Source organism: Zonotrichia leucophrys, chromosome 8 (assembly GCF_028769735.1).
Source record: "Zonotrichia leucophrys gambelii isolate GWCS_2022_RI chromosome 8, RI_Zleu_2.0, whole genome shotgun sequence".
NCBI classification, from domain to species: domain Eukaryota; kingdom Metazoa; phylum Chordata; class Aves; order Passeriformes; family Passerellidae; genus Zonotrichia; species Zonotrichia leucophrys.
In genome coordinates this window covers 28806815-28819330 of record NC_088178.1, presented here as the reverse complement: position 1 = coordinate 28819330, position 12516 = coordinate 28806815, and the positions used below count along the sequence as shown (strand labels likewise).

The window sequence follows — 12516 nt, the reverse complement described above, 5'->3', positions numbered from 1 at the left end:
CAGTACAACTCTAGAAAAGATGGTTAAGTAGTAGTAGTAGTAATAAAATAAAAAAATTAATTAAAAAATTATATAAAATATTTATATAAAATATATTATAAATTTTATAATATATAAAATATATTATAAAAATAATAATAATAGTAATAATAATGCATCTCTGCCGTTGTTAGCAAATCCCTTGTCAATTATTTTAGTCATTAAGAAAAAATCTGGTTTTGAATTCATCTGGCTTTCATTTTCAGCCACTGGTTCTTGTGGGGTTGCAGAATTTTTACACCCCAGAGGTTTTGGAGTTTATGTACAGTAATTGAGGCCTCACCAACATTTATGAATTTTATGAGTAAAAATATTCTGAGCAAGGTGGAACAGCCACTGTTGGAAATTTATCTGGGTGCCTGCAGATTTTAGCTGTTGTACCACATCCTCTCCTGATGCATCTGCAAAGTGGAGCTTCCCTCCAGGATTTTAGATTTTATCCTAATTCTTTATCCTGCTGCCATTCTTCTTTTTTTTTCCCTACAAGATGGTGTACAATTATTAAACCCCACGTTCCAGGCTGTCCATTTAAACCCACAATTTCTGCTCTCCTTCTAAAATCCCACAGTACCTAAAGTATGACCTGGGTGATAATTGATGACTGATTTAAGTCCAAATTCTATTGACTACTCAGATCTAAAATGAAATTTTTGAGGGTCTTAACTCTTAGCTACTGTATTAAAGCTTAAACTTTTATAGCACTTTGTCATCCTGAAGTGTTGCTAAATGTTTTACAAAATATTAAAAGTTAATTTATCCTTGAGTGCTGAGGTTTGGCTGTAATAATTTAGATCTAACAAGAAGAAATCAAAGTGTTGAATGCTGAGTGTGGTCTCTTTTTTTCAGTCTGAAAAAGAGATTTATTACAGTGAAATGTGGAAAGCTCCTCATTCCACAGGTCTGTCTGGGATCTGTACATTTGTTAAACCCATGGTAAATTCCAAATCTTTCACTTAAAGGCGAATTTACAAAATCCCCACGTTTTGTGATGCCTTCAATTTAAACCACAATTAAATAATTTCTGATGGTCAGATGTGACTTTTTTACTGCTGGAACAAGTATTGATAGACAAGCTAAATTTTTAATCTGGTTTTGTTCTGATCTGATTCCTGTGGGAATTGGATAAATCATGGAAATTCAGTGTATTTTGTGACCAGAGGTCACATTTATCCTCACATGCCAGGCTGGAATATTGTATTGTCAGTAGAGCACGTTTGGAAGCAATTCCCAGAATCTTTGGGCAGTTTTTATGGAAGGAAATAGGAATTCCATGGCTCAGTCATTCCAGCATTTTCAGGGTAATGCTGGATGTTAATCTGCAGTTCATGGCATAAAAAGCTCCTGGAAGAGCACAGTAAATATCTGCCAGGGTGATTCTAACTTTCAGATGTTAATGCTGTAATCCCAAGGTTTCCACAAACTGAGGAGAGATGAAATTCCAAAAGTGTAAATTATAAATAATTTAGTGTGGTTCATTCCTGTCCGGTTTTCGGCTGTTTGGATGGCCTGGAAAGGCCCGGGGTGGCCTTGGGGCAGCCGCGTTCCAAAGGAACAGAAGAGGCTTCAGTTCTTTTCTCGGTCTCGGTGTTTATTAATTGTTTATCTAAAAGATTTTCTCTCGGCCCGACAGAGCTCTGCTCAGCAGCCAGCCATGAGCACACTCCCTGCCCTCCGGGCGGTCACCTATCTTTATACCCATTGTTACGTGTACAATATTTATCATTTTTCCCCAATACCTTTCACCTTTATTGCCCGGTGCACTTTTAGTAATGACCAATCCCAAAGTGCCACCATCACCACAGAAGATGGAGGAGAAGAAGAAGAAGGACAGGACACGCCCCAATTCCTCCATCTTACTTCTCTAAACCCCCCTGTACAGAAATCCTAAACCCTGTGTTTCACTCTCTAATTAACCAATCCCTTCACCATTCACCCCGGTGAAACCCTCCTATCCTCATACAGGTGTCGTCTCCTGTGTAGGATCAAAGTCCAGCCACCAGACACTTCTGGAACATTCCAGGACTCCCGAGCCCCCCAAGGGTGCTCTCGGTGACACCTCAGTCCTGAGGGGCTGAGATCCCACACATTCCAAGTCCTGCTTTCCAAGTGAGCTTGGAGGTTTTTCCTGTTCTCAGAAGATCACTCAGCCCTCAAGGTTCACACCAGCTCCTTCTTCAGGTGTTCCAAATACCTCACATCTGATTTTTATCCTTATTGTGTCTTTTTTTCCGAGGAGATGGGAGCGAGCAGAGCGAATCCGGGAGCGGCTTGTCCAGGAGAGGGCAGCCTCAAACAGAGCACGATGTGTGAGTGCATTCGGTTTGGGGTTTGTTGTGGCTGCAGGGCTCTGATTGCTTCTCATTTTCATCCATAACTGCGATATTTATTCGCTAAATATTATGTTTGAAGTTGTAGCTCTTTATTTTCGTTATTGAAATAATCGCGATTTGTTTCCTGGGGTTTTTGCCTCTGCTGGATGTTTTCCCACATCCTTAGGCCGAAATTCCTTCAGTGTGGGATAATGTCTTCCAAGTGATGGAGCTGGACAGATTGCTGGGATGACATTTAAACAGTGGAAAATTAAATATTGACATTATACCGCTGTAAAACTGTAAATTGATTAATTGGGGTTTTTTTGTGATTCAGTGAATCCCTTGGTCAACACATCCAGCCTCATCTCTCAGTGCCAGGAACCCGGAATTACAGAACAATTGGGGTAATTAGAGGCCTCATTGATATGGAAATGTTTGCATTCAATAATTCAGAATGTTTTTAAAAGCTTTGCAGGAGACCAGCAGTGACATTCAAACAAAAACTTTTCTAAACCAACACCCACACTTAATATTCATGTGAACTTCCACACACTTAATTTTACAGATGGAAAATACATTGTCCAGTACACTGATATAAATCCTCACAGCTGCACTGATCCATCCCCATTCCAACGAGAAAAACCTCTGGGAAACTTTGCAAACATGGATTTTCAGTGAGTGGGGACGTGGATAATTGGAATTGTTTCACCTTTTTTACACAGGTTCCTGCAACTGCACTCCCAAGTGAGAAATTCCTTGCCCAGAATTCTGAAACTAAGAGCAAATCTGACAAGCCTGAAGGTCTGGTTTACACTGATTTGTCTTTTAAACTACTTCTAATACAGGATTTGAAAGCAAAATTAGGATTTTATGTGCAACATCTGACTTTGAAGGGGTAGGGAAACAAATAAAAGACTTGAAACCAGGCAAGTTGGACTTGGAAATCCAGAAAATGCAAACGAACTCAAAAACTGATTGGATTTTTTTAAACTAGAAGAGTTGCTTTTCCATGTCCTCACTTTTTAATTTGTACAGAAATAGAACCAATATGAAGTAGTTCTCAATTATTATTTATAACTCAAAATATGAATTAACTGCATAGATTTTTATGTCTTTGGGGATTAAAGATCCTTTTGTGTTGAAGTGATTGTACCATTTAATTGAGCACTAAAGTATCATTATTTAATAGTCCAATACATGTTCAAATGCAAATCACTGCTCTCTTTTTTTCCCATTTTGTTTCCTGACTAAATTTAACACAAGGTTCATTGCTGTGCATCAATAGCTGAGAAATAATTCAGTGTATTCAGAGGACTGTGTTGATTTATTTCATGTGAGCAAGGTTTTATTTAAAAAACAAAAACCAAACAACGATACCAATTGAAAATATTTTAATTGCAATGTTTATTTAGAAAATGAGGAATTTCGAGCTTATGAACAATTTCCAAATTGGTTTTGGTAGGTTGTAGATAGGGAGTAGATACTGGGAATGGGATTTAGCAATTATTTTAATTGTTGTTTTCCAGGCTTTGGAGGGCAGTAGAGAGCTGGAAAACATCCTCGGAGTCTCCCACTCCTGCTGTGACCTGAGTGCTGAACTGCAGAAAAACCAAGCGCTGGGTGAGGAGAGTTCAGAACATTTCTTTATCCCCTTGCAGCATTTCCAGGGATCGCTCCAGATGTTCCCTCTGGTGCTGCCCAGCACTCAGGAAAATGCACTTCAGTGTCCCCTGCACCCAGCAGGGACATGAAAGCAAGCCAGGCACGCTGGGGAGGGCAAGGCTGGAAAAGCAACACCTTTTCTGATGGAAATGCTCAGTAAATAGTGAGATACTTAGTGGGTGCTTAGGTGGGGATTAGGCTGAACGTTTGCACTTGGATTGCTTGGCCTTTCTTCTCCCCTTTCCGAGGAAGTTGGTTTGTTTGTTTGTTTGCCTGGCAGCAGGATTAGGCTGAATATAAATTTCCAGGCTTTAAAAATCTCTATTCATGTGTGCTGGGAATGATGGACATTCCAGATGCTTGTTGTGTTGGGATCAGGGCACTCCACAGCTGCCACTTCTGAAATGCTTTTCCAAAGGAGCCCAGAAAGCAAACCAGGAGTGCCTGGATGCTGATTTTGCAGCTGGGAGCAGGTGGGCAGTAAAGCCACAGGTACCAGAGAAAATTTCATCCCAAGCAGTGCAATGGATGCATCCCATGCTGGTGTTTCCATCACCATTTTTTCTCTAACTTATATTCCAAACTCATTCCATTTTCCTCCTGCGTGTGCATGCCCTGCTGTAGTGCCAGATCCTTTCTGAGCCACCTGGGCACAGTCTGGGTTCCATCGGGGTGGGACAGACAGACAGACAGACAGACAGACAGACAGACAGCCCACAGCACAGCTCAGACCTCTCATTGCCACTCCTGTGTCCACTCTTTCCCTCAGCTCCTTGGGAAGGAAGCATCCTTCCCCCATCTCTGAATTGGGAACCATGGCAGCGCTATGAAGAAAAAAAAATTGGAACAAAATGTGGGATAAGGCTCTGAAGCAAAGCTTGTCAGAATTCTCTGAATTTTGAAATTTTTTGTTAATTTTTTTTGAGCACAGTTACATAGGCAAGAGGGTTTTTTTTTCCTTGAAATGCTTTGTAAGTGAAGGAGGCAGCAGAGGTATTATTTTCTTTGAAAGCTCTGGGGCAACATTTGTTGATTTTGGATTTATTTCTTCACTAGTGAGTCAAGCAGAAAAACTGCAGCTGTTGAAAGCAAACCATGGAAAAGTCCCTGCCCGAGGTAAGAAACTCTTCATAACTCTGTGTAACAGATGTTTTGATTCCTTTGCCTTGATTTCTTTGCAGTCCTTTTCACTTGCAATGAGTTGGGGAACCTTTAGGATATGAAAACAATGACAATCAAATGTGTTTCTTCTGAATGGTCTGCAAATGTAAATGGAATATTTGCTGCTATTTTCATTGTGTTGGGTATTTTCCCATGAGACTGTGCAGGAGAAGGAATCATTCATGGCCTTGCACTTGTGGCATGGTCCAGAAGATTTCCCATATCAATTTTCCTTGTTCTTCCTCATCCTCCTCCCTCCCACTGTGCTTTCAGGGTCACAATCTTGCAGCAAAACCTTTTTCACTTTGTGTATTTTGTGGGGTGTTTCACCCACTCCAGGGGCTGTGAAATCCCAGCTCTGGGGTTTGTTCACAGCCAGGGCTGTGGAAATGTTGGAAGCTGGTGGTGTTTCATCCCCAGCTGCTTTGGTGCCCTGCCAGGAGGGAAGGGGACACACAGAGGACACTTCAATTCCCTCACACTCAGGAAAACCAACAACCATCCCAGGGATATTCTGATATTTCTGTTACCTTCCCATTTTCCATCTGAAAGCAGAGCAAACCCAGAACAGGAGCAGTGGTGGCGTCTCTGCAGTGGGGAATTCTCTTAGAGGACAGCAAATTGATCAAGCCTGGATTTGCTGGGCTGCAGATGGGAAGCAGAGGGAGTGGGGCTGATGTGAGCAGGGTGCAGGTGCTGATTTACAGCTCCCTGTGCCCTCCTGCTGCAGCCAGGGCTGGCAGCACTCTCTGCTGCCTTTGTGCTCCTTCCAGAAAGCAGCCCCGAGCCCCAAAGGCTGCTTAGGTGAGACATTTTGTGAAGGTAGGGTGGAAAAGACAATTCTGAGTTTAAGCTGAGCGATTTTGATGAAGTTCCAATGTCAGTTTTGCTTTCACAAAGAATAAATTCAATTTTGCAGTCTTGAAAACGCAGTAGCGGGAGAGGCAGAGAAGTTTGTGATCAAAGAGAAGCTTCTGTAGATGTTTTTCTTTGCCTTTTAGTTTCAGATGTGGGTTTTTCATAATTATTTTTAATTAGTTATGGCAAGGCTTAAAACTTATGACTGTTCTGTGGCTTGGTCCAGATGGAATGTCACATTATCATCACATGGTGAGGCATGAAATTTATTTACTTTACATAAACGACCTCCTCTAAAAACAACTTCATAGAGAACATTCCTGCCTCAATGGGCAGCCTTGTGCAGAGCTCACTTTATCATTTTGGGTGACCAGCATGGAAAAAGGGCAGCATTGTTTGCCCATGACTCGAATTTACAGTAAACAAAATGTTTTTGAATAAAAAGTAAGCAAATTGTGAAACAGCTGCCAAGAGATGAATCGAGTCGGTGTCTGGGAGTCCAGAATGTGCTGAGAGTGGATGTGCAGGTTGGCATGGGCACATTTTGAAGGAAAATTTCTGAGGTTTGGAGATTCCAGGAGTGAAGGTCCAGCTGGCTGTGACAAAGGACAGGAACAACCCTGACACAAACCATGGCTGCTGCCCACGAGATCAAATACTGGCAGTGCTGAGGAAAACTCGGCTGTGATGAAATAAAAACACTTCCTTTGCTGTGGGGCTGCTCCTCCTGCTGAGCCCAGGGGCAAATCTGATCCTCCCTGAGCTCTGAGCATTCCCAGCTTTCATGCTGGGTGAATAAAGGGGCTGAGGTTCCTGGGACAGCAGGGGTGGCTTTCCAGGACACTGGTCAGGGTTAACTGTGTGGAGTTTATTCCTGCCCCTTGAAATCACTGATGGAAGCAAAGCTGAGAAATCAGGCACCAAAACTCCTGAGTTTCCACCTGCCAGTCTAGTTTTGAAAACTGCATTTATTTTAAAACATAAATCCCCTTTCACAACCACTGCAAAATAGAAACACATCCTTAATAATCAGAGCTCCTCCTATATTGAAGTTGGAGGGAGACGACCCACCTTGCATTGGTCAGCATCGACTCCGATTTATTAATCAATCAATCACTTTTTATAACAGTGTTAATCAAGTTCATGCATATTGCAAAATCTGAGCTCACAATAAGTCAGAGATAACATACCAACTCCACCTTATGTTTCCAATACCAAGACTCCTTGAACCAGGTAAAAAGGTAAAAATACAGAATTCCACCGTTTATCCCATTTGGTGTCAGTTTGAGTGCAGAATTTGGGTGTCCTTAGACTAACCCACTTGGCCCTGGTGGTTGCTGGCTGTTTATTTCCACATCATTCTCAAATCAAGTGTAACAGATTTGTTGACCTTTGGATGTACTTGGGTGTCTGTCCCACCTTTCCTTCCTCCTCCTTGGAGATCTTCTGAGGAAAAGGAGCTGGGGGAGCTCCCACTGCTCCTTCCCAGCAGGATCTGGGGCTCTGGGGCTGAATTTTCCAAACTGGGGCAGTTTGGGCTGTGGGCCCAGAGCAGGAGGAGTTTGAGGATGGAAGGAAGGAGGGAGAGGGGGCAGCTCCAGGCCCTGCAGTGATGGAGCACCCTGGGCTATGCAGATGAAATATTAAGCCATTAACTGCAGTGGCAGATCCAGAAATGCACATCAGACATATGACTGGAGGCCCCAGACAAGTACACAGAGAACTGTCAACCTGCATTTTAGATTTAGGTGTCAGCCCCATTTATTCCCAGATTTCACCCTTGTTTTTACACTCTATTTTCCTACGTGCCTTTTTAGAGATGCAACAGCTATGAATTTTTAATTCTGGTGGATCTAGTTTAGAGTATTAAGCTTAATGAAAAATTCAAAAGAATTGTAGTTCTTCCAACATGTAGCAACTCCTACATGAGAATAAATACTGCTTTCTCCCATGAATATAATTATTTTAAATAAAAAAGAAAAGAAACATTAGTTTGGACTCACTTAGTAGCAATTATATGTTTAAGAGGTGTAAATAACTTGCTATCCAGACATTACAAATATCCAGGTGCTCTGTATGTGCTGATGACAACAAAATTGAAAAGAAAGACTGTAATAATTCTGACTGGTTTTCTCTGCAGAAGATATTGATTATTTGTGTGTGGTGAGAGATTTGGAAAATTCAATTAAAGGAGTTGTGCAAAGGTTTCATAAATTTCCCCGGTACAGCGTGTACACAGACATTGCTGCGTATTAAATCAATGCAGCACTTCACAATATATTTTCTTTGAAACATAAAAATAAATAACATTTAAACAGTTCTGCTTACTACAGAAACAAATTTTATTTTCTGTGAAGCATTTAGTCATGTGCTATCACTGACTCATACACATTTGCCAGCTGTAACAAATTTTATAGACGTTTTCTCCAGAGACATAGCTCATATACTATGAATTTTTAAATGAGCAAATGGTGAAGAAGGGATGTCAGCAATATAAAAATTGATCAGTTAAAAGATAAAAGCATAAGTAAAGAGATTTGTATGGTAGTCTTAATAGGTTTTATTAAATAAAAATACTATAAAAAGACAGTAATGAATAGACTGAAGGTTTTAACTGTGGTTGAGGTGGAGAAAAATTATTCTGGCACATTTAGTAGAAGATTGGTTTTATATCACCCGACAGGTGAACATTTTTTTTCTCTCTGCTTTTTAGATCTGTAAATGTTTTAGAGTTGGGAGAGGATGGTGGGGGAACTTGGAGGGGAACGGGAACCTGGGGAGGCTGAGCCCTTTCAGTGCCTGTGTGCTCCAAGGGCAGCGCCAGGCTGGGCTGGGAGCCAGGGCAGGGCTGGAGTCACTGCCTGGATGTGGGAGATGCACGGGGCCACAGCTGGGGAGGGCTGACCCAGGGATGGCTGTGGGAGGTCCAGGAGTGATCCAGGAGTGGCTGTGGGTGACTCTGGGATGGCTGTGGGTGACCCAGGGATGGGTCTGGGTGATCCAGGGTGGCTGTGAATGATCCAGGGGTGGCTGTGAGTGATCCAAGGGTGGCTCTGGGTGATCCAGGGATGGCTGTGAGTGATCCAGGAGTGGCTGTGGGTGACTCTGGGATGGCTGTGGGTGATCCAGGAGTGGCTATGGGTGATCCAGGGATGGCTGTGGGTGATCCAGGGGTGGCTGTGGGTGATCCAGGGGTGGGTCTGGGTGATCCAGGGGTGGGTCTGGGTGATCCAGGGGTGGCTGTGAGTGATCCAGGGATGGCTGTGGGTGACTCTGGGGTGGCTGTGGGTGATCCAGGGATGGCTCTGGGTGATCCAGGGGTGGCTGTGGGTGATCCAGGAATGGCTGTGGGTGATCCAGGAGTGGCTGTGAGTGATCCAGGGATGGCTCTGGGTGATCCAGGGATGGCTGTGGGTGATCCAGGGGTGGCTGTGGGTGATCCAGGGGTGGCTGTGGGTGACCCAGGGGTGGCTGTGAGTGATCCAGGGATGGGTCTGGATGATCCAGAGATGGCTGTGGGTGATCCAGGGGTGGCTGTGAGTGATCCAGGGATGGCTGTGAGTGATCCAGGGATGGCTGTGGGTGATCCAGGGATGGCTGTGGGTGATCCAGGAGTGGCTGTGAGTGATCCAGGGATGGCTGTGGGTGATCCAGGGGTGGCTGTGGGTGATCCAGGAGTGATCCAGGGGTGGCTCTGGGTGATCCAGGGGTGGCTGTGAGTGATCCAGGGGTGGCTGTGGGTGATCCAGGGATGGCTGTGAGTGATCCAGGAGTGGCTGTGGGTGATCCAGGGATGGCTGTGGGTGATCCAGGGATGGCTGTGAGTGATCCAAGAGTGGCTGTGGGTGATCCAGGGATGGCTGTGGGTGACTCTGGGATGGCTGTGGGTGATCCAGGGGTGGCTGTGGGTGACTCTAGGATGGCTGTGGGTGATCCAGGGATGGCTGTGGGTGATCCAGGAATGGCTGTGGGTGATCCAGGAGTGGCTGTGAGTGATCCAGGAATGATCCAGGGATGTCTCTGGGTGATCCAGGGGTGGCTGTGAGTGACTCTGGGATGGCTGTGGGTGATCCAGGGGTGGCTGTGGGTGATCCAGGGATGGCTGTGGGTGATCCAGGGATGGCTGTGAGTGATCCAGGGGTGGCTGTGGGTGATCCAGGAGTGGCTGTGGGTGATCCAGGAGTGGCTGTGGGTGATCCAGGGATGGCTGTGGGTGATCCAGGGGTGGCTGTGGGTGATCCAGGAGTGGCTGTGAGTGATCCAGGAGTGGCTCTGGGTGATCCAGGGGTGGCTGTGAGTGATCCAGGGATGGCTCTGGGTGATCCAGGAGTGGCTGTGGGTGATCCAGGAGTGGCTGTGAGTGATCCAGGGATGGCTGTGAGTGATCCAGGGGTGGCTGTGAGTGACTCTAGGATGGGTCTGGGTGATCCAGGGATGGCTGTGGGTGATCCAGGAGTGGCTCTGGGTGATCCAGGGGTGGCTGTGAGTGATCCAGGGGTGGCTGTGGGTGATCCAGGGGTGGCTCTGGGTGATCCAGGGGTGGCTCTGGGTGATCCAGGGATGGCTGTGGGTGATCCAGGGATGGCTGTGGGTGATCCAGGGGTGGCTGTGGGTGATCCAGGGATGGCTGTGGGTGATCCAGGGGTGGCTGTGGGTGATCCAGGGATGGCTGTGAGTGATCCAGGGGTGGCTGTGGGTGATCCAGGGGTGGCTGTGGGTGATCCAGGGATGGCTGTGGGTGATCCAGGAGTGGCTGTGGGTGATCCAGGGGTGGCTGTGGGTGATCCAGGGGTGGCTCTGGGTGATCCAGGAGTGGGAGTTCTCCTGCTGCAGTCCCTGATTGGGCTCTGCTGGCACAGCCCTTGAGGATTCTGATTTATTCCTTTATTATTGACAGCAAAAGGCAGCACCAGCTTCTCGTCCTGGTAGCACATTCAGTTCTGCTTTGCCATCACTGCCAGTGATGGATCACAGGTGCAGCCACTCAGCAGGACAAGCTCTGAAATCCCTGCTGAGACACCGTGGGTGAAGGAAAAGGGGTGCTGGGTTCTTTAACCACCACAGCAACTCATTTAACTCGTGTGCGAGGCAGGATTTGCACAAATTCTGCCATCACACCACTGTTGTCTATCACACACTACATTTCTGTGTTTTCCTCGTTCACAGAGCACATCCAGGCTGGGAGTGCTGCATTCTTCACCTCATTCCTGGAACGAAGGAAGGAGCCCCTGGGGCTGCTCCCGGCCACACCCAGCCCCAAGGCACAGCCAGAGTGAGCAGGACCAAGGTACTCCTTGTGCAGAGAGCTCTGGGATGTCCTGCAGGCTGCCCTCAGGGGGATCAGGAGTTCTCTGCCATGGCATTTGCTCCTGCTTTGTTGAACACTGCAGCAAGGAGCTTCTCCAGAAGCTCTGCTCCCCCAGTGAAACATCCTGTGCTGCTTCTCCTCAACTTGTTGCTGCTTTGGCTCCTTGTCCTTGTTCCTTAGAACATCCCCAAGAGTCCTGCAGCTCCAGGCTGGTGCCCTGCCTTGCCTGAGGCTCAGTGTGTGTTTTACTGGACACCACATCCATAACTCCAAACAGATCCATGCAGGATGATGCTGCTCTCTAATTGCTATTTATTTTAGTCATTCCTCATCTCCCCACAGGCATTATGTGAAAAATGCATTCCACATCAACCCAAACTTCTCCATCTGCTGGACTGGACTTAAAAGGAGCGAAGAGCTGAGTGTAAACCAATCTCCCCAGCAAATCCCAGCTGGGGAGCGCTCGCTGTGCCGGGCAGGTGCACGTCCAGATAACATTTCTGGCATCTATTTCAACTTAACAATGTGCACAAGCAGATAATCTCAATGTAAATAATCCACCGCGGGTGCTGTGCAGCCCTGTGCCCTGGGGCTGCTGCTGTGTGCTCTGGGCTGGGGGGAGCTCTGCAGCCCCAGCAATTCATTACTCCCACCCTGGATGGGTTTCAGTTGTTTGCAAACATTTCCCTGGTGCTGCTGCCATGGCTGGGGACAGATCTGTCACCCACAGGAGGCTTCCTCTAAAGCCAAGCCCAGCCCCAGCCTCTGACCCAGCATTAACACAGGGCTCTGGTAACGTTTGCTTTTAGGTCAACATTTGAGTTTAGTTTTGACATTTAATGCTGTTTTATATAAGCCAACCTTTTTTATAAACCAGCTGCTTTTCTCTTTCCTTCTCCTCAGCCTCACCCCTCCAGCCAAGCGAATCCCCTGCCTCTCAAATCCTTGCAATTAGGCTGAAAAAGTGCAGAAAAACTATTTATTCTTATTAAAGTCCAGCATAGACACAAACACTTGAATGTCCTTTCTACCACTGCAAAGTCCCATCCTCGAATAAACTGATTTTTACAAGTAAAATTCTGAGCACCAGCATGATAAAGGTGTTCAGGGTGTGGCTGAGCACGCACACACTCAAGTTTGGGAGTTTTCAATTAATAAAAACGATTTTGCACTTTG

At 45.7% G+C, this 12516-nt stretch overlaps 1 protein-coding gene across 2 annotated transcripts in view; it reads left to right on the top strand.

The window, feature by feature from the left end:
* Window positions 1-12516, top strand: part of ITGB3BP (integrin subunit beta 3 binding protein) — a 21826-nt gene extending 9310 nt beyond the window's left edge. Inside the window, exons 4-9 of one of the 2 annotated variants that reach the window (XM_064720425.1) lie at window positions 2276-2345; window positions 3074-3152; window positions 3878-3971; window positions 5070-5129; window positions 11199-11319; window positions 11683-12516. In XM_064720425.1, coding sequence (XP_064576495.1) covers window positions 2276-2345; window positions 3074-3152; window positions 3878-3971; window positions 5070-5129; window positions 11199-11308 — 413 coding nt within the window. In that variant the 3' untranslated portion in view covers window positions 11309-11319; window positions 11683-12516. Of the gene's footprint in view, window positions 1-2272; window positions 2346-3073; window positions 3153-3877; window positions 3972-5069; window positions 5130-11198; window positions 11320-11682 lie in introns of both variants that reach the window. The other variant, XM_064720427.1, reaches the window with a different exon arrangement.